The following is a 26,468-nucleotide window of genomic DNA, read 5'->3' as shown; positions in this document are numbered from 1 at the left end:
TCAAGAGAAGGGAATGCTCCAAAACTCATTTTATAAGGCCAGCATTATCCTGATTCCAAAAACCAGATAAAGACTAAAATGATAGAAAATTACAGGCCAATATCACTGATGAACATAGATGCTGAAATCCTCAGCAAAATGCTAACATGCTGAATACAGCAATGCATCAAAAAGATCATACACACTTTTCAAGTGGGATATATTCCAGGAGTGCAAGGTTGATACAACAATCACAAATAAACAGATGTGATTCACCACATAAACAAAATGAAGTATAAAAATCACATGATCGAGGAGAGGAGGGAATATGGCCACGGAGTAGGACAAAGGATTTCACTTCCCCCCACGCACTGGAGAAAAACCGGGCTGATGTGCGGAGGAGCGCAGTGGATAGCCAACAGGGACCCAGTGTATATGAAGGTAGATCTCCAGAAATTGGAGCGGACACTGAATGACCAGAGGTTGAGGAGAAGAGATGACTGCAGGTCAACAAGGTCCACGACTGCTGGTCAACAAGGTCCGAGGGAACAGCACAGAGGCCGCAGACCCTCCGCCAGGCTGCTCCAGGGCCCAGGCCGGTCTACCTCGGTCTCTGGGAGCCGAGGGCTGGCAGCAAGTACCTTGGGAGAGAGCCAGTCATCAGCTCCCTCCCTGCCTGGCCAGGCGCAGTTTGAAAAACGCCAGGAGAGATCTGTTTGCTTGGAGTGCCAGAGAGAGGAGTGGGCAATAGGAAGCAAATCAGAGAGCTCTGGTCACCCATGGAGTTAGTCTGTGCTGGCCGGCTTGGGAGAATTGAGAGCCGCCCATGCATTCCACCATAGCACTGGGAATGGTTCATACCCAAGCCTGCGAGACCAGGGAAGCCTGGCCAGGAGCGCTTGCCCACACCCCAGGCCAGGACTGTGAATCCTGGGGAATATCTGCTCTCAGTGGGGTGCTGAGAAGAGGCACCAGTCTGGATATTGGGAGAGCATTGGTGACACCGGCTGAGTTGACCAAGAAGGGAGAAAGGCCGCACCAGTCGCCCCTCAGACTGCTGCAGCTACTGTGACCAGAAGAAAGGGTTTGACCAACTAGAAACCAACAAGAGGTGTGGGTTTTTTTGTTTGTTTTTTCTTTTTGGCTTTTTTTTTGGCTTTTTAAAAAAATAATCTTTTATTTAACTTTATTATTGTTTTATCTTTCGGTACTTCTACCCTCTCTCTTCTTTCTTGTTTTATTCCTTCTTCCTTTCTTTCCAAACCTACCACTTTTTCCTCCCATCTGTTGCTTTTTTTTTCTTCTTTTTCAGCCCCCCTCCCCCCGAAGTGAGACAAAAGACTTGTAATGGCAAAAAGACCAGAGTTGGAGTCAAAGAGGGGGCATCCCAACAAGAGACAGAGAGACAAAATTCACTTTGCTATAACTGAAAAACTACAAGTTACTGCATATTTGTATTTTTTTCATTATTTTGTCATTAGTCTTACATCTTTTATTTTAATAGTATCTCTATTCCTCCTTTTTCTGTATAGTCTTCTTTATCATTAGTCTTACATCTTTTATTTTAATAGTATCTCTATTCCTCCTTTTTCTGTATAGTCTTCTTTATCTTGGCTGGATATATTGCATCACTTCAAAGGTTTCTCCTGTCTCCTCAATCCTAGTGTATTGCTAATTTACTCTCCTTTACTTCCCCTTGCCCAGTTAGTACACTATTGAAGGTCCAGTACTTCCTAATCTTGGTATATCATAGATTCTGTCATACGATTGTTGCTCTAATATTATTATAAATACTACACAACACCCTCCCCCAGATCTTAGCCCACTTCATTGTTGCCTGAACTATAATACTGTAGTGGTTAACTGTTCTCTCTCACACTACACCTATTTACCATCCTTTATTCTCACCTTACCTCAGAATCTGACCTCCCTCAACCTCACACCTTTCTACATCCAAATCACAAACCTTCCCTCTCCAACAATAGCCTTATCTTCCTTCCATTCTTTCTAAAAAGTGGCTAGTTGGGTTGAAGATTACAGTTATCGCGGTACATTGTCAGGGGATCACCTATCTCTTCTCTACTGGCTGCAACTATAAATATCATAGAATACTCTCCTGCTGTCATAAACCAGTTTGCCTTCCCCTCCAACTGATCACACACACACAAAAAAAGTAGGTGGAAGTGGTGAACACCAGGATCCCCAAAGGAAGAGGAAACCCAACAACAAAGAAACCACCAACAGATAACAGAGGAAGGTGAAGGAGGGAGTAGAAACCACACAAACCTCAAACCAAGACCTATCTGGAAATACAACTAAACAGCAGAGAAACTACTCAGGGCAAACAACTGAACAAGAGCAAAAGAGAATCCTGAAAACCCTGTCCACGCTGAAGAGCTAGCTTCAATGCAACCAGCCGTCACCAACACAGCAAATGAAAACAGGTAGTGGTCAGAGGGACCATCAGTTCACCAGCTGGTAGGAAGGACCCACACAACAAAAAAAGACCCATAAACAACAAAAATCCAAAGACAAACTCAGAGCCAATGTAAAGGACAGCCCAAGAGCAGTGAGCTGGGGAGATCAAGGAGACTATACCACTGAATCTCACAGGTATTACACCACAGAAGTACAGAACATAAAACCAGGAAGTCAGAACAAATCAATTTAAGAAGGTGAAGCTGACAAGAACAGTCTCACAAACAATGGGAAGAAAAAACAACAACCCCACAATGAAAGGGTAGGAGGAAGCCTCAGAAAGAATGCTAGATGAAATAGAGGCAAGTCAGCTATCAGATATTGCATTCAAAGTCCTGGCTATCAGGAGTTGAAAGAGCTCACAATGAGCTACCAGAAACTACAGGGGAATTACAATGAACTCACTGTAAACTATATAAACATGGAAAAGAAAATAGAAACTATCAGTAAGGGCCAAGAGAAAATGAAGAATACAATTTTGGAGCTGAAGAACACAGTGGAAGGAATCAAAAGCAGGATCAATGAAGTAGAAGACCAGATCAGCGAGTTGGAGGAAAAAGTAGAAAAAAAACTCTCAGAAAGAGCAAGAAAAGGAAAAGAGGCTTAGAAAGAATGAAGAGGGATTAAGAGAAATGCAAGACAATATGAAACGTAATAATATCCGAATAATAGGGATAACAGAAGGAGAAGAAGAAGAGCAAGGGACAGATAATCTATTTGAAAAAATAATTATGGAAAACTTCATTTGATGAGAGAAAAAGTCACACAAATCCCGGAAACACAGAGTCCCAATCAAGAGAACCCAAAGAGGCCCACTTCAAGGCACATCATCATTAAACTGGCAAAATTCGAAGACAAAGAAAGAATCTTAAAGGCAGCAAGGGAGAAAAAGGAAGTAACATACAGGAGAGCCCCAATAATGTTAGCTGCTGACTTCTCAATGGAAACAATCCAAGCAAGAAGAGAAGGGCAAGAAATATTCCAAATAATGAGAACCAGAGGCCTTCAACCAAAGTTACTTTATCCAGCAAGGTTCTCAATCAAGATAGAAGGCCAAATAAAGAGCTTCCAAATGGAAACATATACCGTGTTCATGGATTGGAAGAATTAACATCATCAAAATGTCCATACTACCCAAAGCAATTTACAGATTTAATGCAATACCTATTAAAGTGCCAATGGCAAATTTCACAGACATAGAACAAACACTCCAAAAATTTATATGGAACCACAAAAGACCACGAATAGCAGCTGCAATTTTGAGAAAGAAGGACAAAGTTGGAGGGATCACAATACCTGATATCAAACTATATTACAAGNAATGGACATGCCTTTTGACCCAGCAATTCCACTGCTAGGCGTATATCCTAAGAACCCTGAAACACCAATCCAAAAGAACCTATGTACTCTGATGTTCATAGCAGCACAATTTTCGATAGCCAAGAGTTGGAAGCAACCTAAATGCCCATCGGTCAATGACTGGATCAAAAAACTATGGTACATTTACACAATGGAATTCTATGCTGCAGAAAGGAAGGAGGAGCTCCTACCCTTTGCAACAGCATGGATGGAACTGGAAAGCATTATGCTGAGCGAAATAAGCCGGGCAGTGAAAGACAAATACCATATGATATCACCTTTAACAGGGATCTAAACAACAAAACAAACAAGCAAGCAAAATGTAACCAAAGACACTGAAATACAGAACGTGCTGACAGGGTCCAGAGGGTAAAGGGGAGAGAATCACAGGGGAAAAGATGATGGACTCACATGAATAAGTATGAAGGACACATGGACAATAAGGTGGAGGGTGGAGATGGGAGGGAGGTGGGGAGCACTGGGGGGGGGCAGGGCTGGGAATACAAGAAAGAAAACTGTACTTGAACAAAAGTTAAATAAAAAAAAAGTACCAATGACATACTTCACAGACATAGATCAAATACTTCCAAAATTTATATGGAACTACAAATGACCCCGAATGGCAGCTGCAATTTTGAGAAAGAGAGCAAAGTAGGAGAGATCACAATACTTGGTACCAAATGTATTACAAGGCCACTGTAATCAAAACAGCCTAGTACTGGCATAAAAACTGGCACATAGACCAATGTAACAGAACAGAGATCCCAGAAATAAACCCAAATCTCTACAGCCAATTAATATTTAACAAAGTGGGCAGCAACATACAATCTAGTAATAATAGCCTCTTCAAGGAATGGTGTTGGGAGAACTGAACTGCTACATGCAAAAAAATGAACCTCGAGCACCAAGTTACACCATACACCAAAATAAATTCAAAAGGGATAAAAGATTTAAATATTAGCCACAACACCATTAAAGTCCTAGAGGAGAACAGTGGCAAGAAAATTTCGATATTTCACGCAGCAACTTTTTTACTGATACATCCCCTAGAGCAAGGGACATAAAGAAAATAATAAACAAATGGGATCTCATCAAAATTAAAAGCTTCTGCACAGCTAAAGAAAACAGTATTAAAATTAAAAGAGAACCAACTGTATGGGGAAATATATTTGCCAATGATACCTCAGACAAGGGTTTAATCTCCAAAATATACAAAGAACTCACATGACTCCAAGACAACAAACCCAATTAAAAAGTGGGCAAAAGACTTGAACAGACACTTCTCCAAGGAGGACATACAGAGGATCCAGAGACACATGAAAAGATGCTCAAGATCACTAGCTATAAGAGAGATGCAAATTAAAACCACAATGAGATACCCCTTACACCGGTTAGAATGGCCATCATAAAGCAACAAACAACAAATGTTGGAGAGGTTGTAGGGAAAAGGGGACCCTGGTTCACTGTTTGTGGAATTGAAGACTTGTAAAAACACTATGGAAAACAGTATGGAATTTTCTAAGAAAACTAGAAATGAATCTGCCTTTTGACCCAGCAATTCCACTGCTAGGATTATAGCCTAAGAACCCTGAAACACCAGTGCAAAAGGACCTATGCACCCCAATGTTCATAGCAGCATAATTTACAATAGCCAAGAGTTGGAGGAAATCCAGGTGCCCATCAGTAAATGAGTGGATCAAAAAACTATGGTACATTTACACATTGGAATTCTATGCAGCAGAAAGGAAGGAGCTCCTACCCTTTGCAACAACATGGATGGAATGGAAAACATTATGCTGAGTGAAATAACCCAGGCAGTGATAGACAAATACCATATGATCTCACCTTTAACAGGAAGTTAAATAACAAAACAAACAAGCAAGTAAAATATAACCAAAGACACTGAAAAAGAGAATAGGCTGACAGTGAGCAGAGGGGAGAGGGGAAGGAAATTCAGGGGAAAGGGGGAAGGATTTACAGGAACTAGTATAAAGGACACATGGACAAGAACTAGGGGGGTTGGAAATGGGAGGGAGGTGGGGAACACTGGGGGGGGTGGGCTGGGATGGGAGTAAAAGACAGAAAACTGTACTTGAACAATAATTAAATGTTTTAAAAAGTGCTCTTGAAGACTTTAACTGTTATATTGTGTATGCGCTTCTGCCCTTTCAGTGTACCTCCTTCTCCAATTATGTTTTTGTTTTAGCTACCTAATACCTGGAAATGTAGTAACAAAATTAACACGTGTTGTCAAGTTTTCTATTAGAAATTTTATGTAAAATGATAAATGATTGATGGACAAATATGTCTATCTTTTGCTTCCTTTTTTCTTTCCTTAATCCTTTCTTGATTACTCAAAGCCTTTTAGTTCACAAGGGCATGTTCTCCAGCCTTCTTCATCTCTAAAAATAAGCACAAATTATAAATACCAAAGCAGATATATACCATATATAATAAAGAATTTACACAATTATTTAAAATAATGTCATGGAAGGCTGTACTAAAACCCACTTATATACAAAATGTTTCCTGGAAATCCACTTCTTAAACTTCAAGTATATAAATATTTTGTGTTGGGGGAATTACTACATTCTTATATTTTATAATAACTTCAGTTACAATGATTTCTCCTTGTATAGGAGCATTTATCGTGTCTTTTTTCACTTTAGTGTTTAGTGTATCCTTTACCCCAACTACAGGCGTTTAACAGACTGTTGCAAATGCACAGATCAGTTCATGGTGCTGATGTTGAACTTAAATTATGCAGTGACTGCTTTCTCTCATTTTTAAACACTCTTATTTAGTACTTAATTATTAAACTCAGATATTTAACACTTCATTTGAAATACTGACTGAAATTAGTTCCACTTGCATCAGAAAATTACAGGCTCTCGTACAAAAAAGTGGCCTTTAGAGTCAGTACTAAGCAGGATTCAGGTTTCTGACACACACTAGCTGTGTGACTCTAGCTAAATTACTCAGAGCCGTAGTTTACTTACTTGTTAATGTAGACACAAATTAGTGTTATTAATTGCTGACATTCATGGTGTACTACCTTTATTATATACAGTATTAAGCATTTTATATGCAGTTGTTAACTTATTTAATCCTCACAACAAACTCATGTCTGTTGTTAGACCATTTTGTAGATGAAGAAACAACAAGTTAGGTAACTAGCAGCAGAACTTGATTTTGAACCAACACTATCTGCATCTAACTGTCCTATATACTCTGTACTTTTTGCTCAGTACTCTGCTCTATAATACTGGATTTATTTAATTTGTTATATTGATTTCCCTTCCATTTTGAGTTCTGAATAAGCTAAGTCAGCTTTATCAGAAGGAATGTATCCCAGATTCTTTGTGTTCATATTTATATGAATATAGATTATTAACTATTTCAAATCAAACTATTGTCATATCTTACATCATGCACCTAATAAGGCTTCATGCATGCCATCGTTTTGATCTGTGTATCACTAGCTCTTTAGAGTCCATAAAGTAAAACTTACCTCTCTGGGCCTTTAGAAAAGAAAGAAGTTGGTGTCAGTCAGTTATCTGTAGAATTTCTTCCGCCTCTAAATTTTAATCTGTAAATGTGAATATATAATGTCTGTTAAAGGTTTTCTTTAATTGAATCTGACAGTTAATGTCTAACAAAAATGTTTTGTATACATAGATGTTATTGTATTAAGCCTCTGTGGTTTATTTTCATGACATGGAACTGCTATGCCATCTGGTGTGTATTTCTTAGTTCAGTAACTTGGAACAGTGTGTTTACCTTTCTTGGCTCAAGAAAAGGTGAGCTTTCGTCTTTTTTTTTTTTTTCACCAGATGTGACTAACCCTGAATCCCCAAAGAACGTTATAGAATCGTTGGTGGTGAATGGAGGTTTAACATCACAAAGAAAGGAAAACAAGTTAAATGCTGTGCAGCAGGTGCCTGTGCCGCAGAAGAAGCTCCTCAAAGCTCCAACTCTGGCTGAACTGGACAGCTCTGACTCAGAGGTGAGCTCCCCTGAGGTCTGGGTTCACAAATCTTGACTCCCAAGTCCATGATGGTAAGACCTAGTTTACTAACTGTTGCTTCAGTTGTTACTTAATCCTGTCCCACTTTTCAAATAATAACATTAGGATTCAAACTTATTTAGAGGAAATAAAACACTGGGTTACTTACTATCACTTACTAAAGACCGATATAATGCCCATAGTGTATCAAATAAGTTTTGAAATATTGATATAGTCTTAGATAATGGTGGGGTTAAAATAAGTCAACGATTTTCAAACTTATATTAAATATCTTTTATTTACAGGGAGGAAAAAGAAAAACATGATTCATTGAAAACAATTAACACTGTGGTATACTTACCCATTTATTTCTCTCTCTCTGAAATACATATCCATACTGAAGATTGTTCTTTCTGTAATATTAATAACAACAGAAAGGCCCGAGAAAGAAAACTGCTACTGTTTTCCAGATTTCATCTTTCACCTACTGCCCTTTGGGGGAAAATCTAACATCCTTCTTGTCTTCAAGAAACAGGATGGATGCCGATGCTTATGCTTCTCAAATCTTCTTTGAGCTGATCTACAGCATCAGTCTTTTTTTAAGTATATTATATTGAATATGCTATTACAGTGGTCCCATTGTTTTCTCCCCTTAGACTCCTCCCAGCACCCCAATTCCCTCCAGCATTCCCGCCTCCTTCATTCATGTTCATGGGTTGTACATGTAAGTTCGTTGCTTTCTCCATTTCCTATACTATTCTTAATCTCCCCTTGTGTATTTTGTACCTACCAATTATACTTCTTATTCCTTTACCTTTTCCCGAATTTTCCTCCTTCCCCTTCCCTGCTTATATTCCTACATGAGATCTCCATTTCTGTGATTCTTTTCCTGTTCCAGTTGTTTGCTTAGTTTGTTCTTGTTTTTGTTTTTATTTTAGGTTAAGTTGTTGATAGCTGTGAGTTTATTGTCATTTTACTGTTCCTAGTTTTTATCTTTTTCTTAGATAAGTCCCTTTAACACTTCATTTAATAAGGGCTTGGCGATGATAAACTCCTTTAACTTGACCTTATCTGAGAAGCGTTTTATCTATCCTCCTATTCTAAATGATAGCTTTGCTGGATATAGTTGTCTTGGATGTAGGTCCTTGCCTTTCAAGACTTTGAATAGTTCTTTCCAGCCCTGTCTTGCCTGCAAGGTTTCTTTTGACAAATCAGCTACTAGTCTTATGGGAACTCCTTCGTAAGTAACTGTCTCCTTTCCTCTTGCTGCTTTTAAGATTCCATCCTTATCTTTAATCTTGAATAACTTAATGATGCTGTGACTTGGTGTGTACCTCCGTAGGTCTAACTTCTTTGGGACTCTGAGCTTCATGGACTTGTATATCTATTTCCTTTGCCACACTAGGGGAGTTTTCCTTCATTATGTTTTCAAATAAGTTTTCAACTTCTTAGTCTTCCTCTTCTCCTTCTGGTACCACTATGATTCAGATGTTGGAGCACTTAAAGTTGTCCCAGAGGTTCCTATGTCTCTCTTCATTCTTTTAATTCTTGTTTCTTCATTCTGTTCCGGTTGAATGTTTATTTATTCCTTCTACTCCAAATTATTGATTTGGGTCCCAGTTTCCTTCCCTTCACTATTGGTTCCCTATATATTTTTCTTTATTTCATTTCGTGGAGCCTTCACTTCTTTCTTTATTTCACAGCTGTACTCAGTCATTTCTGTGAGCATCCTGATTACCAGTGTTTTGAACTCTGCATCTGATAGGTTGGCTATCTCCATTTCATTTGGTGGTTTTGCTGGGGTTTTGTTCTATTCTTTCATTTGAGCCATACTACTTTGTCTCCTCATTTTGGCCGCCTCCCTGTGTTTGTTTCGGTGTATTAGGGAGAGCTGTTTTCACTCCCTGTCTTAGTAGCATGTCCTCTTGTCAAAAAGGCACCCATAAATTGTGTGGTGCAGAGCCTTAGGTAATCGTCAGGGTGGGGCAGCCTGCTTCACTAGTTTGTGACTGCATGGAAGGAGGGCTCAGTCAAGGGACTCTGCCCCTGCCTGACTTCTGGAGGAGTGACTGGCATTTTCTCTATTTCTAGTCACTTCTCCCACTCCCCGTATGCAACTGGTGCCCTTCCAGTTGTTGCCCTGGTGTTGAATCTCAGAGTGGGTGGGTTTGCATATGTTTTAAGGCCATCCGGGGTATTTAAGCAGAGTTACCTGAAAATTCAGCAGTTTCTTCTCCACCCGAACCCCCACTGGTTTTTACAGCCACAAGCTATGGGGACTTATCTTCCTTGAGCTGGAACTCTGGTCTGTGCATTCTGGCTTAGGGATGAGATCACTCACTCCCAAGGTATCCCTCCCAGTCTTTATCTACCACACATGAATGTGCGACTGCCCTTGCCTATTACACCACTGCTGCCATCCCTCCATGCCACACCATGTCTCCTTGCCTCTCTGCCCCTCTCTGTGTCTCTGCCTCTCCTACCCATCTGGAGGAATGTGGCTTCTTTAAATCCTTGGTTGTCAGGCTTCCATACAGTTCTATTTTCTGACAGTTCTCTGTGTTATTTCTTTTGAGATTAAGTTGTAATTCTTTCTGTGGTATTGCAAAGAAGCGAAGTATGTCTACCTATGCCTCCGTCTTAGCATCTGTCTTGTGTATTTCCACTGCCCAGTCTTCAAAATCAACTTCTGTAAAATGAAATTATATTCTTGCTTCCCTTCTCCCTTTCCCCCTGAGAAATCAATTACAGCAAGCTACTCTTCTCTGTTTGCTATCTCAGTTGCTGGTTCCATCCTCTCCGCATTTATCCAAGGTATAGAATATAAGGAATCATTCTTTAATTCCCCTCTCACCAGTCTTTACTCCTAATCCAGGAAATGCCAGTAATAACAATTTTCGTAGAAAATACTTTTCAAACATTAAGAATAATAAATATCCTTATTACTGCCTGGCTTCAGGGTGTGCTTTCACACATGCTCTCTCTCTCTCAGTCCTATCTTACTTTACTTATTCCTAGCTTCCCCAGTTCTCTCTTACACATACCACCAGAGCCTTTGTCACTCATGCTTGACACCTTTTGAAGGCTCCTTGACACTTACAGGATTAAGTGCATGTCCCCAAATAAGGTGCATAAGAGCCTTGGTGTTCTAATATCTGCAACACCATTCCCTACCTCAGTCTACCCTCACTCCTAACTCCTGTTTATCTTTTAACAGCATGCTTTAATACCTCACCTTCTCTTTTCCCTGGCACCACTCCCATCAGGACAACCCATCAGGACTCCCTTCTGTGTGATCCAGTAATAACCTTCCCTTCTCTCTGTTAGGACACTTTACACTGTATAATGTAATCCACGCATTTCTCTCTCTCCCACCAGAGGGCAAGCTCCCTGAGAGTATGGGTTATGCTGAATTCACTCTATGTCTCCAGTTCCTAACACCCAGTAGGAACTCACATAATTAGATAAATTCATATTAACCTGTGAGAACAAAAATATAAATTAAAAGTGCATGTAGTTCTGCACTGTCCAGTATAGTAGCCACTAATCACTGTGACTGTTGAAATTTTAAATATATTAAAATTAAATGAACTTAAAACTCTTCAGTTGTGTGTGGCCCCGGCCAACATGGCTTAGTTGGTTGGGCATTGGCACACTAAGTGCCATTTCAATTCCCAATCAGGGCACATGCTTGGGTTGCAAGTAGGTCCACAGTCAGAACATGTGCAAGAGGCAACCAATTGATGTTTCTCTCTCACATCAGTATTTCTCTCCCTCTCTTTCTCCCTCCCTTTCCCTCTAAATAAATAAATAGATATAGAGATAGATAAATAAATAGTTTTTCTAAAACTCTTCCTATTCAGTTCTCAAGTGTTCAGTAGCCAAATGCAATGTAGACAACACTACCACTCTCAAAGAGAGCTCGGTGGACAGCACTGATGAATAGGCACAGGAAGTGCTCTTTCTTCACCCCACTGAACCACTCTTAACTCCTTTCCTTGTCCTCCTCTACTCACATCCTAAGGCAAGACTATACACCAGGTCATCATGAGATAAGCGGGCAACCTCTACAATAGCTGTAGTTATCATTTTTTAAAGATATACTGCTAAAGTCCCAAATCCAACTCTTGAGATGGTTTGCTAGACACAATTCTCTTAATCTCAGGGAGGCCATTTTTTGCATATCTATACATCATCAATTCAAATTAGAAGCAAGAAAAAAGGTAGTAAAAAGAGAAATGTTAGAGCCAGGTTTCAGCTAACTCTGACCATTGTTACTGGGTGCTGGTTTAAGCATGGGTAAGTCATAGTTTCTTAGTCAGTGGTAGTGGAAATCTCAGACTCATGGAACAAAGTGAGTGTTCTTAGACAAGGGCTTGGAACTAAGCATTTTCATCTCTTCCTCTTGAAATTAAAATCAGTATTTTTAAGTGTTAAAGATAGAGAAGTCAAAGGTGTACTAAATACATATGTTACTTTTTTAATCTTCTGAATATAGAGTTTTAAAACTTCTAAATATAATGTTAAAACATCTAAATATGTTCAGACTTTAACATTTAAAAACAGATAATCAGAAGCCTTTATTTTTAAACAACTATTGTATTTCAAATTTGGCTTTATAATAATCAGAGTTTCTAGTGATGAAACTTGGCTTTAATTTAATTGTGGTAATTTAGTTGTGTTCATCCTAAAATCTGGTCTTAACTTTAGCTACTTTTAAGATTATCTGTTGACTATTTCTGGCCAAGATGGAGGCTAATACACCTAGCCTTTTCTCACAACCAAAAGAAGAACAACAACAAATTTAAAAACCAAAAATAACCATTACTTCCAGAAAAATAAAACTGTATGGAAGTCAGACAACCAAGGAGTTAATGAAGACACACATATCCAGACTGGTAGGAGGGACAGAGACAAGCAGCCAGGTTGGAGAGGTCTCAGGGCAAGATGGCAGCTGGCAAAACAGGTGGTTCAACATTGGTGTGCAGAAAAACTGGGAGGAACAACTCAGAAGCAAGACAGAGCACGCATCCCAAGGTTCCAGTGACGGGAACTAAAGCCTCAAAACCTCTGACTGAAAAAACCTGTGGGGGTTGAGGCAACAGGAAAAACTCCCAGCCTCACAGAAGAGTTTGTTGGAGAGACCCACAGGGTCCTAGAATGTACACAAAACCACCCACCTGAGAACCAGCACCAGAAGGGCCCAATTTGCTTGTGGGTAGTGGGAGAAGTGACTGAAAGCTGGAGAAAGCTAAGCAAGCAGCATTGTTCCCTCTCAGATCCCTCCCCCACATACAGCACCACAACACAGTGACGTGGGTAGCCCAGCCCTGGTGAATACCTGAGCTCCACCCTTTATTGTTAGGGGCATGCCAAGACAAAGAAATATGGCCCAAATGAAAGAATAAATCAAAGCTCAAAAAAAAAATAGAACTAAGCAATGAAGAGATAGTCCACCTATCAGATACAGAGTTCAAAACAGTGGTAATCAGGATGCTCACAGAAATGAGTATGGCTGTAAAATAAAGAAGTGAAGGCTCTAGAAAATGAAATAAAGAAAAATGTACAGAGAACCAACAGTGAAGGGAAGGAAACTGGGACCCAAATCAATGATTTGGAGCAGAAGGAATAAATAAACATTCAACTGGAACAGAATGAAGAAACAAGAATTAAAAGACTGAAGAGAGACTTAGGAACCTCTGGGACAACTTTAAGTGCTCCAACATCTGAATCATAATGGTACCAGAAGGAGAAAAGGAAGACCAAGAAGTTGAAAACTTATTTGAAAACATAATGAAGGAAAACTTCCCCAGTGTGGTGAAGGAAATAGACTTCTAGGAAGTTCAGAGAATCCCAAAAAAGTTGGACCCAAGGAAGTACACACCAAGATGCACCATAATTACATTACCTACGATTAAAGATAAGGATAGAATCTTAAAAGCAGCAAGAGGAAAGGAGACAGTTACCTACAAAGGAGTTCCCATAAGTCTAGCAGCTGATCTCAAAAGAAACCTTGGCAGGCAAAAGGAGCTGGAAAGAAGTATTCTAAGTCATGAAATGCAAGGACCTACATCCAAGATGACTCTATTCAGCAGAGCTATCATTTAGAATGCAAGGGTAGATAAAGTGCCTCCCAGTTAAGGTCAAATTAAAGAGGTTCATCACCAAGCCCTTATTACATGAAATGTTAAAGGGACTCCCTGGCTGGTGTAGCTCAGCAGATTGAGCACAGGCTGCAAATCGAAGGGTCTCAGGTTTGATTCCCCATCAGGGTACATGCCTGGATTTCAGGCCAGGTCCCCAGTAGGAGGTGTGCAAGAGGCAACCTCACATTGATCTTTCTCTCCCTTTCTCTCCTTCTCTTCCACCTCTCTAAAAATAAATAATTTTTAAAGGGACTTTTCTAAGAAAAAGAAGATCAAAATTAGGAACAGTAAGATGACAACCGTCAGCAACTGAACCTAAAAAAAAAGTTAAAACAGACTAAACAAACAACTAGAACAGGAACAGATTCACAGAAATAGAGATCACATGGAGGGTTATCAGCAGGGAAGGGGAGACTGGGGGAAAAGGTTCAGGGAATAACAAGTATAAATGGTAGGTACAAAATAAACAGGGGGTGTTAGGGATAGTATGGGAAGTGAAGAGGCTGAAGAACTTATGTGTACAACCCATAGACATGAACTAAGTAGGGGAGGACACTGGTGGGAAGCAAGGTGCAGGTTGTAGGGGAATATAAGCGAGGAAAAAATGGGACAACTGTGATCGCATAATCAATAAAATATTTTTTAAAAGATCATCTATTGACTGATTAAAACAACTCAGAAGACTTTCTATTGTAAAGCCTGATAATTAACGGATGTTTCTTAGAGAGGAGCAAAGTACCTCAAAACTCAAACCAGGTTCCTTGTAATGCAGATTAGTGAGAACAGCTGTTCACATGGGACCTGCTGAGAATTCTGGTTCTGGCTGTGTGTGTAGGGCATGAAGACAGGTCCTCATCCCTTCATCTAACACAAGAAGTAATCCCCAGATCTTCAGGTTTCTTCTAATTCCATTACTTGACAATTCTACCTTTTCTAAATTGATAGGTAGGTATTCTTTTCCCCACCTAATCAGAGAATTCCTAAACGTAGATTGACTAACCTTTGGTCATATTTGCCCACTTACAAAAATGACCACAAATACAGACAATTAGATCCATCCCATGTCACATTATACAAACTTGTCTGCATTCACATTTTACAGCACTGTTGTTCCCTACTTTTATATATTCGGTAACTCTTCTCCTATTTGTTTTTACACCATCTTCTTTTTTTTCAATTCATTTGTAAATTCACTTGAATTCAATTTAATTCTTTTTTGCCACTTCATTTTTGCCATTCAAATATTTATTGAATAATTTCAGCAAGAACTAAGGAGGGATCAGAAATGCAATGAGCTTTGCCCTCCCATTGCTTATTGTCCCAATGGGAAATAAAAAAACACATTTAGTGAGTACACATGGCCTACCAAGCACTGTCTGAGGCTATCTACTGTGTCATGTAGTGTGCTTCTACAGGGGCTGGGGCACCAGTGAAATGTCGTAGAAGTAGGACTTGTGCTATAGAATCAGGTGAGCAGAACAGCCTGGCAGAGAACACTCTGTTGTGTGCAATCTGCCATTCTGAGTCACTGTGGGGTCATGTGCTTCTGCCCTGCTGCTCAAACTTTGCCTGAGGACAGATGTACAGTCTGATTTGAACTTCTCTTCTTTATTCTACATCAGCTGTGCTTACTTATCTAATGAATTCCTAGCTGGGGTTGCACCTTGGACCAGACTAAGTCCAGGCTCAGGGCCATATTTAGAGGAGAGTAGAGACCAAATAAAGAGGAATCTCAGAAAAAGCTGATCATGTTATTTTTCTAATATCCTATCAGTTTATCATCTGCTACCCCATTTTTCTTCTTTCCTTCCCATTAAGTGGCTTCCAAACTTTTTTTAAGCACAAAAAACTTTTTCTTCATATCAAACCTTCAGAAGTATAATATCAGTTAGTAAAAATGGAGGGTGGAGACTAGAGCCCTGCCCACCGCCACCCCCACTTTTTCAGGGCTTCCCTAAGGCCTTATAGAGCAATGTAAAATTCCTTTTCCATTCTAGGACAAAGTGTTCTACTAGGAAATTACAGTACTCAGCTATCAGTTCTCACCAATGAGTCCGCCTGTCTTCCTGATCCTTGCACAGGCCTCTTTGCCCACCCTCTGTACCAAAGCCCTCACACTGGATGAAGAAGAGACCAGGACATTTCTTTAAGGAGGGAGCAATGATGTTTCCAGCTGCTGAGCAGTTTTTGCCCTCCTTATATAGGAAATTATATTATGAAGTTTCGAATTTCTGTTAACTTATTAATGCCATCACATTAGAGATTTTTTTCGAATTAAGAAATATTTCCAGTTACTAAATTACCAGTTGTATGGTATACTTGTTCATACATAATTTCATTTAATTTCCTCTTCCATAAAGATTTTATATTATGATACCATTTGCCACTTCAAAATACCCCCTCTGGTCACCTATACAGATACTTTTTATTAGATTACATGGTCTACCAGAAACTTTCTATTTCCCATTGCTCTCTTTGAGGTTTAATTTAAATTTAGTTCCAGATTATCACAAAGAACAGTTTACTGTTTAAATAATCCCTGTTTAGTTTAGTTTCCTGTAACCAGTCAATATATTATTACAAATCAGATGTTCTTATGAAATAGGATAATAATGAATTATTTACTTTATCAATATAAACTCGACTACTTTATGCAAAAACAAAAACTCCTTAATAATTTTAAGAATGGTGATACAATGACTTGCATTTTAATTTTCTTAATAAGTTCATTGTTCAATTAGCAGTGCATTTTTTTCTTTCTATTAAGAACTCTAGTTATAAAAACAGCAAACTGATTTTTTCTCTTAGACTTCTCCATTAGTGTTGTACATTTAAATAATAATAGTTAAATAATAAATAGTAAACATTAAGTGCAAGCTGGAATTGAAGTCTTTTGAAAGTTCCTAATTGTTCAAATTGGCCAGACTGTCAGTGGACTGTTGTAACCCAAAAACCTCTTTCAACCTTAGAAATAGGTTATCCAATCTGCCATTTTGTCAGAACTAGAACTAACGCATGGTTTTTACTATTTAAAAAAATCATGAGCATTTTCTCTTCTCATTAAATATCCTTTTCAAACATCATGGCTAATATCTCTGTAATATTCCATCACAATGGTTTGCCATATTTTATTTAACGAGTCCCTTATTTTTTAACATTTAGGTTGTTTCCATTTTGTAACCATTATAAATAACCATATTGTTGTAAACATCTTCTCAGAATTTCTGAAAGTATATTTCCTAGATGAAAGAATGCACATTTTTATTTCTGGACTTTTATTTTTTAATATATTTTATTGATTATGCCATTACAGTTGTCCTATACCCCCCCTTCATTCCCCTCCACCTTGCACACGCCTCCCCCACCATTTCCCCCCTTTATTTTATGTCCATGTGTCACACGTTCTTTAGATTCTGTATTTCCCATAGTATTCTTGCCCTCCCCCCTGTCTATTTTCTACCCACTGCCTATGCTACTTATTCTCTGTACCTTCTTCCCCCTTTTCCTCCTCCCACTCCCCTGTTGCTAACCCTCCATGTGATCTCCATTTCTATGGTCTTGCTCCTGATCTAGCTGTCTGCTTAGTTTGCTTTTGTTTTAGGTATGGTTGTTAATAACTGTGAGTTTGCTGTCCTTTCACTATTCCTATTTTTTATCTTCTTTTTCTTAGATAAGTCCCTTTAACATTTCATAAAATAAGGGCTTGGTGATGATGAACTCCTTGAATTTGACCTTATCTGGGAAGCACTTTATCTGCCCTTCCATTCTTAATGATAGCTTTGCTGGATAGAGCAATCTTGGATGTAGGTCCTTACCTTTCATGACTTGGAATAGTCATGGAGGTCTTTGGATTTCATGACTTGGAATACTTCTTTCCAGCCCCTTCTTGCCTGTAAGGTCTCTTTTGAGAAATCCACTGACAGTCTGATGGGAACTCCTTTGTAGGTGACTGTCCCCTTATCTCTTGCTGCTTCTAGGATTCTCTCCTTCATTTTCATCTTGGCTAATGTAATTGTGATGTACCTCAGTGTGTTCCTCCTTGGGTCCAACTTCTTTGGGATTCTCTGAGCTTCCTGGATTTCTTGGAAGTCTATTTCCTTTGCCAGACTGGGGAAGTTCTCCTTTATTATTTGTTCATATAAGTTTTCCACTTGTTGCTTTTCCTCTTCCCCTTCTGGTACCCCTGTAATCTGGATGTTGGAACATTTAAAGATGTCCTGGAGGTTCCTAAGCCTCTTCTCATTTTTTGAATTCTTGTTTCTTCATTCTTTTCTGTTTGGTCATTTTTTCTTCCTTCTGGTCCACTCCATTGATTTGACTCCTAGTTTCCTTTCCATCACTATTGGTTCCCTGTGCATTTGCTTCATTTCACTTAGTGAAGCCTTCATTTTTTTTTTTATCTAATTTGTGACTAAAATCAACCAGTTCTGTGAGCATGCTGATCACCAGTATTGTGAACTGTGCATCTGGTAGGTTGGCTATCTCTTGGTCGCTTAGAACTATTGCCTCTGGGGCTTTGAGCTGTTCTTCTTGAGCCATAATGTTTTGGTCTGTTTATGCCTGTTATGTATGAGGGGCGGAGCCTTAGGTGTTCACCAGGGTGGGGTGACCCAGGTCAATGGATTGTGACCTGTGGGGGGTGGGGTCAGAGAGGGGCAATGGCATTTTTTCCTGCTCTCTCTTGGATTTCAGTCCCCTCTGCTGCTTCCCACAAGCAAACCTGGCCCCCCGGTGCTGGCTCCTTGGTGTGTGGGCTTGGGTACCCTCCAGGACCCTGTGGGTCCCTCCAACAAACTCTGTGAGCCTGGGAGATTCTCCCAGCACCCCAACCCTAAAAGTTCTTCCAATTGGTGCCCCTAGGCTTTAATTCCCGTCGCCGGGGCCCTATCCTGCTCAGTCTGTCTCACTGCTTACTCCCTTGCCTGGTTCATCTGCACTCAAATATGTGACCATGGTCAGCCAGCTACCTTGTGCCCCCACTTGGTCCACCTGTTGCCACCCCACTCCTGGGATCTACTAACCGCCACTTGCACTCCTGGGTCAGTCCGGCAGATTTTTCCTGCCTGACCCCGCTTGCCAGCCGCTGATTCCACCCCTCTTACTGGTCCAGCTGAAGGGCTCTTTATTGTCAGACTTCCATACAGTTCAATTTTCTGGGTTTTGCTTGTGTTTTTGTTACTAAAACTTTCTCATCTTTAAACTTGGCTGTGCAAGGAGGCACAGTGTTTCCACCTACGCCTCGATCTTGACCAGAAGTCCAGAATGCATTTTTATAGCTCTTAATACATGTTGCCAGGTTCCTTAAAGAAANTTTAGTCTTGGCTAATGTAATGATGATGTGCCTTGGTGTGTTCCTTCTTGGGTCCAACTTCTTTGGCACTCTCTGAGCTTCCTGGATTTCCTGGAAGTCTATGTCCTTTGCCAGACTGGGGAAGTTCTCCTTTATTATTTGTTCAAATAAGTGTTCCACTCGTGGCTGTTTCTTTCCCCCTTCTGGTACCCCTATAATCTGGAAGTTGGAACGTTTAAAGATGTCCTGGAGGTTCCTAAGCCTCTCCTCATTTTTTTGAATTCTCATTTCTTCCTTCCTTTCTGGTGGGATTTTTCGTTCTTCCTTCTGGTCCATTCCATTGATTTGAGTCCCAGTTTCCTTTCCATCACTATTGGTTTCCTGGACATCTCCCTTCATTTCAATTAGTTTAGCTTTCATATGTTCCTCTAATTTGTGACTATAATCCACCAGTTCTGTTAGCATCCTGATAAACAGTGTCTTGAATTGTGCTTCTGAGAGGCTGGCAATTTCTTGGTCGCTTAGAGTTATTGGCTCTGGGACTTTGACTTCTTCTTGCGCCATCTTTTGGGCTGTTCATGCCTGTTCTGTAGCAGGATCAGAGCCCTAAGGCGTTCACCAGAGCAGGGCAACTAAGTCGCTGGGTTGTGACGTTGTATGTGGGGGCGGGGTCAACGAGGAACTATGCCTCAGGTCTGCTGCCTCCCGCCTTGGCCCCCACAGGTGCTGCAGCTGCCACTGTTACTGGGCCAGAGCGTTTTGTCCCTCTGCACGCGAGTGTGCCACCCCCGTCAGCCCTCGCCCCCTGGGGCCTGCGTGGTCTGTCTCACTGTGCGTGAATGTGTGACCGCGGTCAATCTGCCCCGCACCCCAACTGGTTCCTGGCTGCCTGCGCGCCTAGGTCGGGGGATCTGCCCTGCACGACCCTGCTCGCTGCTGGCTCCCCCCTCTTACCATCCCCGTTGAATGGTTAGTGGTTGTCAGACCTCCATATAACTCAGTTTTCTGTTTTTTGCTGTGTCTTTGGTCTCCAAACCATTGTTGTATTCAAACTTGGTTGTAGGAGAAGGCACAGTGTTTCCACCTATGCCTCCATCTTGGCGGAAGTCCAAGGTTTTGTTTTTGAACTTCAACTGTTCAGTTAGTAAATGATTTGAAACCCAAGTCTAACTCTTAAGTCTGTGTATCTCATAAACTTGCTAGTATTCTATATGAGAATATAGAATATGAGATATGAGATATGAGATATATATGAGATATACAGAATATTCTCATTCTATATGAGAATACCTGAATCTTAAACATTGAACCTGGAAAGGGGCTTTAGAAATTTTGTCCAACATCATGACTTTTCAATGAGAAAATTGTCCCTAGTAGAGATAGAGACCAAATTTAAAACATCAGGTAACTTTTTAAGTAGCAGAACCCTACTAAACTAGATCTCCTAACATCAGACATTTTTCCATCTCTCCTTTTTTCTCTTCCAAGAAATCTGGTTTCAATGTGCCATGTGTATCTTTAATAACCTCTTCTAGTTTATCGCAGGTAATATTTTTTTTAAATGAAAATGGGCTTTGATTGAATTCCTATCAATTCTTTCAGTAAGAGATCTAAGTAAAGGCGCTATAGCTGAACCTTTGCTGGGCTTTTTTATTTCCAGGAAAAGGAAGATTCTCATTTCTGTTAAGTAAGTTTGGTGCCCAGATTGGCCTGAGACAATTCTGGCAGCCTTCAGTGACATGGCTACCCTTGGAACAAAGCAACAGTGAAGCACTGGGAGTTATGAAAGTGACCTCATTATAGCCAGGACCTGATTAGAATCACTGGTCAGGATATAGAACCAGAAAAGGCTTAACTTAGTAAGTGTCAGAGACTAGTAATGGATCAGCCAATACAAACAAGCAAATTTCAGAAACCATGTCAAGCAATAGAAAAGACTGATGTTCCAGAGTTGTCAGAAATCTAACAAAATTCCCCAGACAGGCAAAAACTGTCTAGTCAATGGGAATAGATGTGATAGGAGAGCAGCAAACAGGAGTCCACACATATATTCCCTCACTCAGTAGCTAGGAACTGTAAAAGTCTCCTGGTTCCTCTTCTGGGTATATTGTGATTCCTCTAGGGCAGGAACTAATCCTGTGGAAGGTTAGTATTCAAGTAGTCATGAGGGGGATATGCAGGGACAGAAGACCATCAACAGCTTCTGGAAACAAATTCTAAATGTCCCTGAATCAGACCAGTGTCCCCACAACTTTTCTGTCTCCTATAAACTGGCTTGTATTCATCCCACCTGCTCCAGGACAGGTTGTTTGCTGTTCACAATGGAAGTAGTACAGATCAGTAAAGAAGAGTAGAGTAAAAGGTGTCGACCTGTATCAGAGTTCTGTAAAAATAGGTTTTAAAAAATGTTTCTAGGAAAGGTGTTCTGATGTATGTGAGGCAGTGGTCTGATTTCTGCTGTTTCAATCAGGGTAGCATCCACTTCATAATTATTTGGTAAGTGCTGTGTATGGTTCCTTTTTTTCCCTAAGAAATACTCTTGACTTATATTTCCTTTTGACCTTTCACAATTAGAATGAGGTCACTCTTGTTGCTTGCTAGCTTTTCTGGAGGTTTATAGGACTGAACAAAGTTGAGGTTTCGCTTATATTGCTTAATTTGTTCTTTATGGTAAGTATCAAGAGTCTGGAGGTCACTGTTCAAACTGTCTTTGTTTCAGCTGTGTGATTTATGACAAGATCCATTGAATTATAGCTTGTATGAAATTAATGCTTTCAGCAGTAGGTTTTAGGTGAGGCAAATTTTTAGTGAATAGCTAATTCTTAAAGATTCCTGAACTAAATAGGTCAGAGAGAAATTTCACTATGTGCCATAATACATTAATATATTAACCTGATTTTCTTTTATATTTAACAGTTTTCTATAGATATTATGGAAATAAGTTGCCTCCTAGTTCATGTATGTTCCATATCATAATAAATTTTAATGAATTAAGTATTGTACTTTATTTTGATACAGTTTAAAGCAAGGAGATCTTTTCTTACTGGTAATAGGAATTTAAATTTTATTTGGCACAGTGTAGACACTTTTCTAGAATCACATGACATTTCATGGAATTTTTTTCATTCAGTTATTCAAATATTTATTCATTACATAATAAGTGATGGGTTTGATACTAGGTAACAACAATGAATAAGACACATGGCATTTACCCTCATGGGGTGCCCAGTCTATTACTTTTATAAATATGTTAAATAATCCCATAATAATAATAGTAACCACCATTTATTGAAGGCTGGGTAATGTGTTAAGCTTTTTGAATGCAATATCTCATCTAACCTTAGACCAATAACCATAGGAAAGATGGTATTATATACCCTCTTTTACAAATGATGAAACTAAGAGATCTGGTCAAGATGGTGGAGTAGGTAAAAGTTATACATGCTTCCTCCTGTAACACATCAAAATTACAACCCAACTACAGAGCGGCCATCATTGAGAACCACCTGAAATCTAGCTGAACAGAAGTCTTATGACTAAGGATATACAGAAGAAGCCACATCAAGACTGGTAGGAAGGGCAGAGATGTGAAACCAGCGGGTCTCATACTCAAGTGTGGCAGATAAAAATCAGGAGGGATATCATAGCTGCATAGATCCCCCCTGAGAAGCAAGCAGTCTGAGCCTCACATGAGACTTGCCAAGCCTAGGGTTCCAGTGCCAGGAAAAGAAGTCCCCATAACCCGTAGCTGTGAAAACAAGTGAAGATTCTGACTGAAATTGAGAGCTCTTGGTGACCCAGGATTTCTCTTAAATGGCCCACACATGGATTGGCTGACAGACTCACTCATTCTGAGCCTTAGCTCTGCAGAACTAGCTTGAAAGTTCCCAGGGACATACTGGGGCAGAACTGATTGTTTGGCTTCAGGGCAGTGTCTGAGGGGGCAACCTCTCCCAGACAGAGATGCTGGCAGAAGCCGTTGTTCCTTTGCTGAGCCTTCCCCCTGCAGGCATAGGCAGTTGCTATATCTGAGTCTCCATCAACCTAGCTAACACTGTTTAACCCACCCAGGTGATTTCCCAAGACCCAGCTCCACTCAACTTGCATGCCCACCCAAGATGTTTCCAGTGGCTTTACCATGCAAACAACCTGCCTTGGTTCACGCTGGGGACTTTCCTAATATTTCTCAAAGGTTCACGAACACCAATGAAGGAACTGGCTTCTTGCTAAGCAGCCCCAAGCCCAGTACTAACTAGCAGCAGCCAGCCTCAGTTTGCAGCTTAACCTATCCCAGGCACCTCCAAGCACCATAGAAGTGGCAACCATCTGCAGATCACTTTGTGGGTCATACCAACTGCCACAGGCAAGATACAAACAGTGGGTGATTTGACCTGCACCACCCAAGATGTCCCAGAACCAGTGCACCCAGTGGCCAGCTTCTAGACCACCCCAAAGCACCACCCAACCACCTCAACAGACAACACAGCTAATGCCAGACTTAGCAGGCATTAGAGTCCCACTAAAGCAAATTCTGCTCTGTAAGGTCAGCACCTGCACAAAAGCTTCCCCACTATAGTTACAGCCAGTCTCATAACCAATCAGCCTAAGGATCAGTTCCTTCCATTGAAATGCATCAAGGCTCACCTGCCATAAGTGGGCACACACCCCCTACAAAAGGAACAAACTGGAGACCAAGCTCAGATGACTAGGGAGACTACACCACTGGGCCACTTTACCAAGACCAGCAGATAGAACAACTTTACCCAATATGTAGAAACAAATACAGGGAGACTGCCAAAATGAGGAGACGAAGAAACATGTCCCAAGTGAAAGAAAAGAATAAAACTCCAGAAAAAGAACAATATAAAATGTAGACAAGCAATCTACCAGATACAAAGTTCAAATCACTGATTATAAGGATGCTAAAGAACTTGGAGAAAAAGTAAGTGAACTTAGTGAGAACTTCAACAAAGAGATAGGAAAGAAACAATGGAGATAGAAAACAAAATAGAATCAGTCAGAAGTGAAGAATACAATAAATGAATATATTAGAGTGAGTCAATGATAGATTATATGAAGCAGAGGATCAAATCAGCAATTTGGAAGATAAGGTAACAGAAAACACCCAGTTAGAACAGCAAAATGAAAAAAGGAATGTGGAAAAAAATGAGGATAGTGTAAGGAGTACGTCAAGCTTAGTAATATATGTACCATACGGATACCACAAAGGAAAACAAGAAAGCAAGGAATTGAAAACCTATTTGAAGAAATAATGATGGAAAACTTCCCTGACCTGGTGAAGGAAATAGACATACAAGTCTAAGAAGCAGATGAATCCAATGAGGTTCACACCAAGGTACATCATAATTAAAATGGTAAATGATAAAGACAAAGAATCTTAAAAGGAGCCACAGAAAAGCAATGAGTTACCTACAAGGGAGCTCCCATAAGACTGTGAGCTAATTTCTCAATAGGCCAGAAGGGTTTGACATTGAATATTTAAAGTGATCAAAAGCAGGGACCTACAACCAAGATTACTCTATTCAGCAAAGCTACCATTTAGAATGGAGAGGTTCTCAGACAAGAAAAAGCTAAAGGTGTTCATCAGCACCAAACTAGTATTACAAGAAATAATAAATGAACTTCTTGGCAGTGGGGGGAGCCAGAGGAGGAGAAAATGGAATAAAAAGTATGAATAATAAAATAGCAGTAATTACATATCTCTCAACAATTACTTAAACATAAATGGATTAAATGCTTCAATTAAAGATATAAAGTGGCTGAATGGATAATAAAACAAGACCAGTAACATGCTGTCTACAGGAGACTCACTTCAGATTGAATGACACATATAGATTTAAAGTAAAGGCAGGGAAAGATATTTCATAAAAATAGAAAAAAAACAACAACAAAAAGCTGGGTGGCAATACTTACTGCAGACAAAATAGACTTGAAAACAACTACTGTAATAACAGTCAGTGGTGAACCCAGCAATTCCATTTCTGGGTATTTTTCTGAAGAAATCCAAAATACTAATTTGTTTTGTTGTTGTTGTTGTTGTTTAATATATTTTATTGATTATGCCATTACACTTGTCCCACTCCTCCCCTTTACTCCCCTCCACCCTGCACACCCCTTCCCACCCACCTTCCCCTCCTTTAGTTCATGTCCATGTGTTGTAAGTTCTTTCGCTTCTACATTTCCCACACTACTCTTGCCCTCCCCGTTTTCTTCCCATCGTCTATGCTAATTATTCTCTGTACCTTCTCCTGACTTCTCCTCCTCCCACTCCCCTGTTGCTAACCTTCCATGTGATCTCCATTTCTGTGGCTCCACTCCTATTTTAGGTGTCCAGATAGTTTGCTTTTGTTTTAGGTGTGGTTGTTAATAATTGTGAGTTTGCTGTCATTTTACTGTTCATATTTTTTGTCTTCTTTTTCTTAGATAAGTCCCTTTAACATTTCATATAATAAGGGCTTGGTGATGATGAACTCCTTGAATTTGACCTTATCTGAGAAGTACTTTATCTGCCCTTCCATTCTAAATGAAATCTTTGCTCGTTACAGCAATCTTGGATGTAGGTCCTTGCCTTTCATGACTTGGAATACTTCTTTCCAGCCTCTTTTTTCCTGTAAGGTCTCTTTTGAGAAATCAGTTGAGTCTGATGGGAACTCCTTTGCTTCCTCTTGCTGCTTTTAAGATTTTCTTCTTATCTTTCATCTTGGGTAATGTAATTATGATGTGCCATGGTGTGTTCCTCCTTGGGTCCAACTTCTTTGGGATTCTCTGAGCTTCCTGGACTTCCTGGAAGTCTATTTCCTTTGCCAGACTGGGGAAGTTCTCCTTTATTATTTGTTCATATAAGTTTTCCACTTGTTGCTCTTCCTCTTCCCCTTCTGGTACCCCTATAATTCGGATGTTGGAACATTTAAAGATGCCCTGGAGTTTCCTAAGCCTCTCCTCAGTTTTTTGAATTCTTGTTTCTTTTTTTTTTAAATATATTTTATTGATTACACCATTACAGTTGTTCTATTCCCCCCCTTCAATCCCTTCCACCCGCAACCTCCCTCCCCCACCATTCTGCCCCCCTTAGTTTATAACCACGTGTCTCAAGTTCTTTAGATTCTATATTTCCCCCACTATTCTTGCCCTCCCCTTCTGGTACCCCTATAATTCAGATGTTGGAACAGTTAAAGAAGTCCTGGAGGTT

At 40.0% G+C, this 26,468-nt stretch overlaps 1 protein-coding gene across 5 annotated transcripts in view; it reads left to right on the top strand.

The window, feature by feature from the left end:
* Window positions 1-26,468, top strand: part of SPIRE1 (spire type actin nucleation factor 1) — a 300,883-nt gene that overhangs the window by 248,586 nt on the left and 25,829 nt on the right. For all 5 annotated transcript variants that reach the window (XM_037067604.1, XM_037067603.1, XM_037067602.1 and 2 more), the window contains exon 9: window positions 7,650-7,822. In XM_037067604.1, the coding sequence (XP_036923499.1) occupies window positions 7,650-7,822 (173 nt within the window). The remainder of the gene's footprint in view (window positions 1-7,649; window positions 7,823-26,468) is intronic.

This window comes from Sturnira hondurensis, unplaced genomic scaffold (genome assembly GCF_014824575.4).
Source record: "Sturnira hondurensis isolate 20B ecotype Veracruz unplaced genomic scaffold, ASM1482457v3 Scaffold0017338, whole genome shotgun sequence".
Taxonomy (NCBI): Eukaryota; Metazoa; Chordata; class Mammalia; order Chiroptera; family Phyllostomidae; genus Sturnira; species Sturnira hondurensis.
The sequence above is the reverse complement of the archived record's forward strand: the minus strand, read 5'-3'. Positions and strand labels throughout refer to the sequence as shown.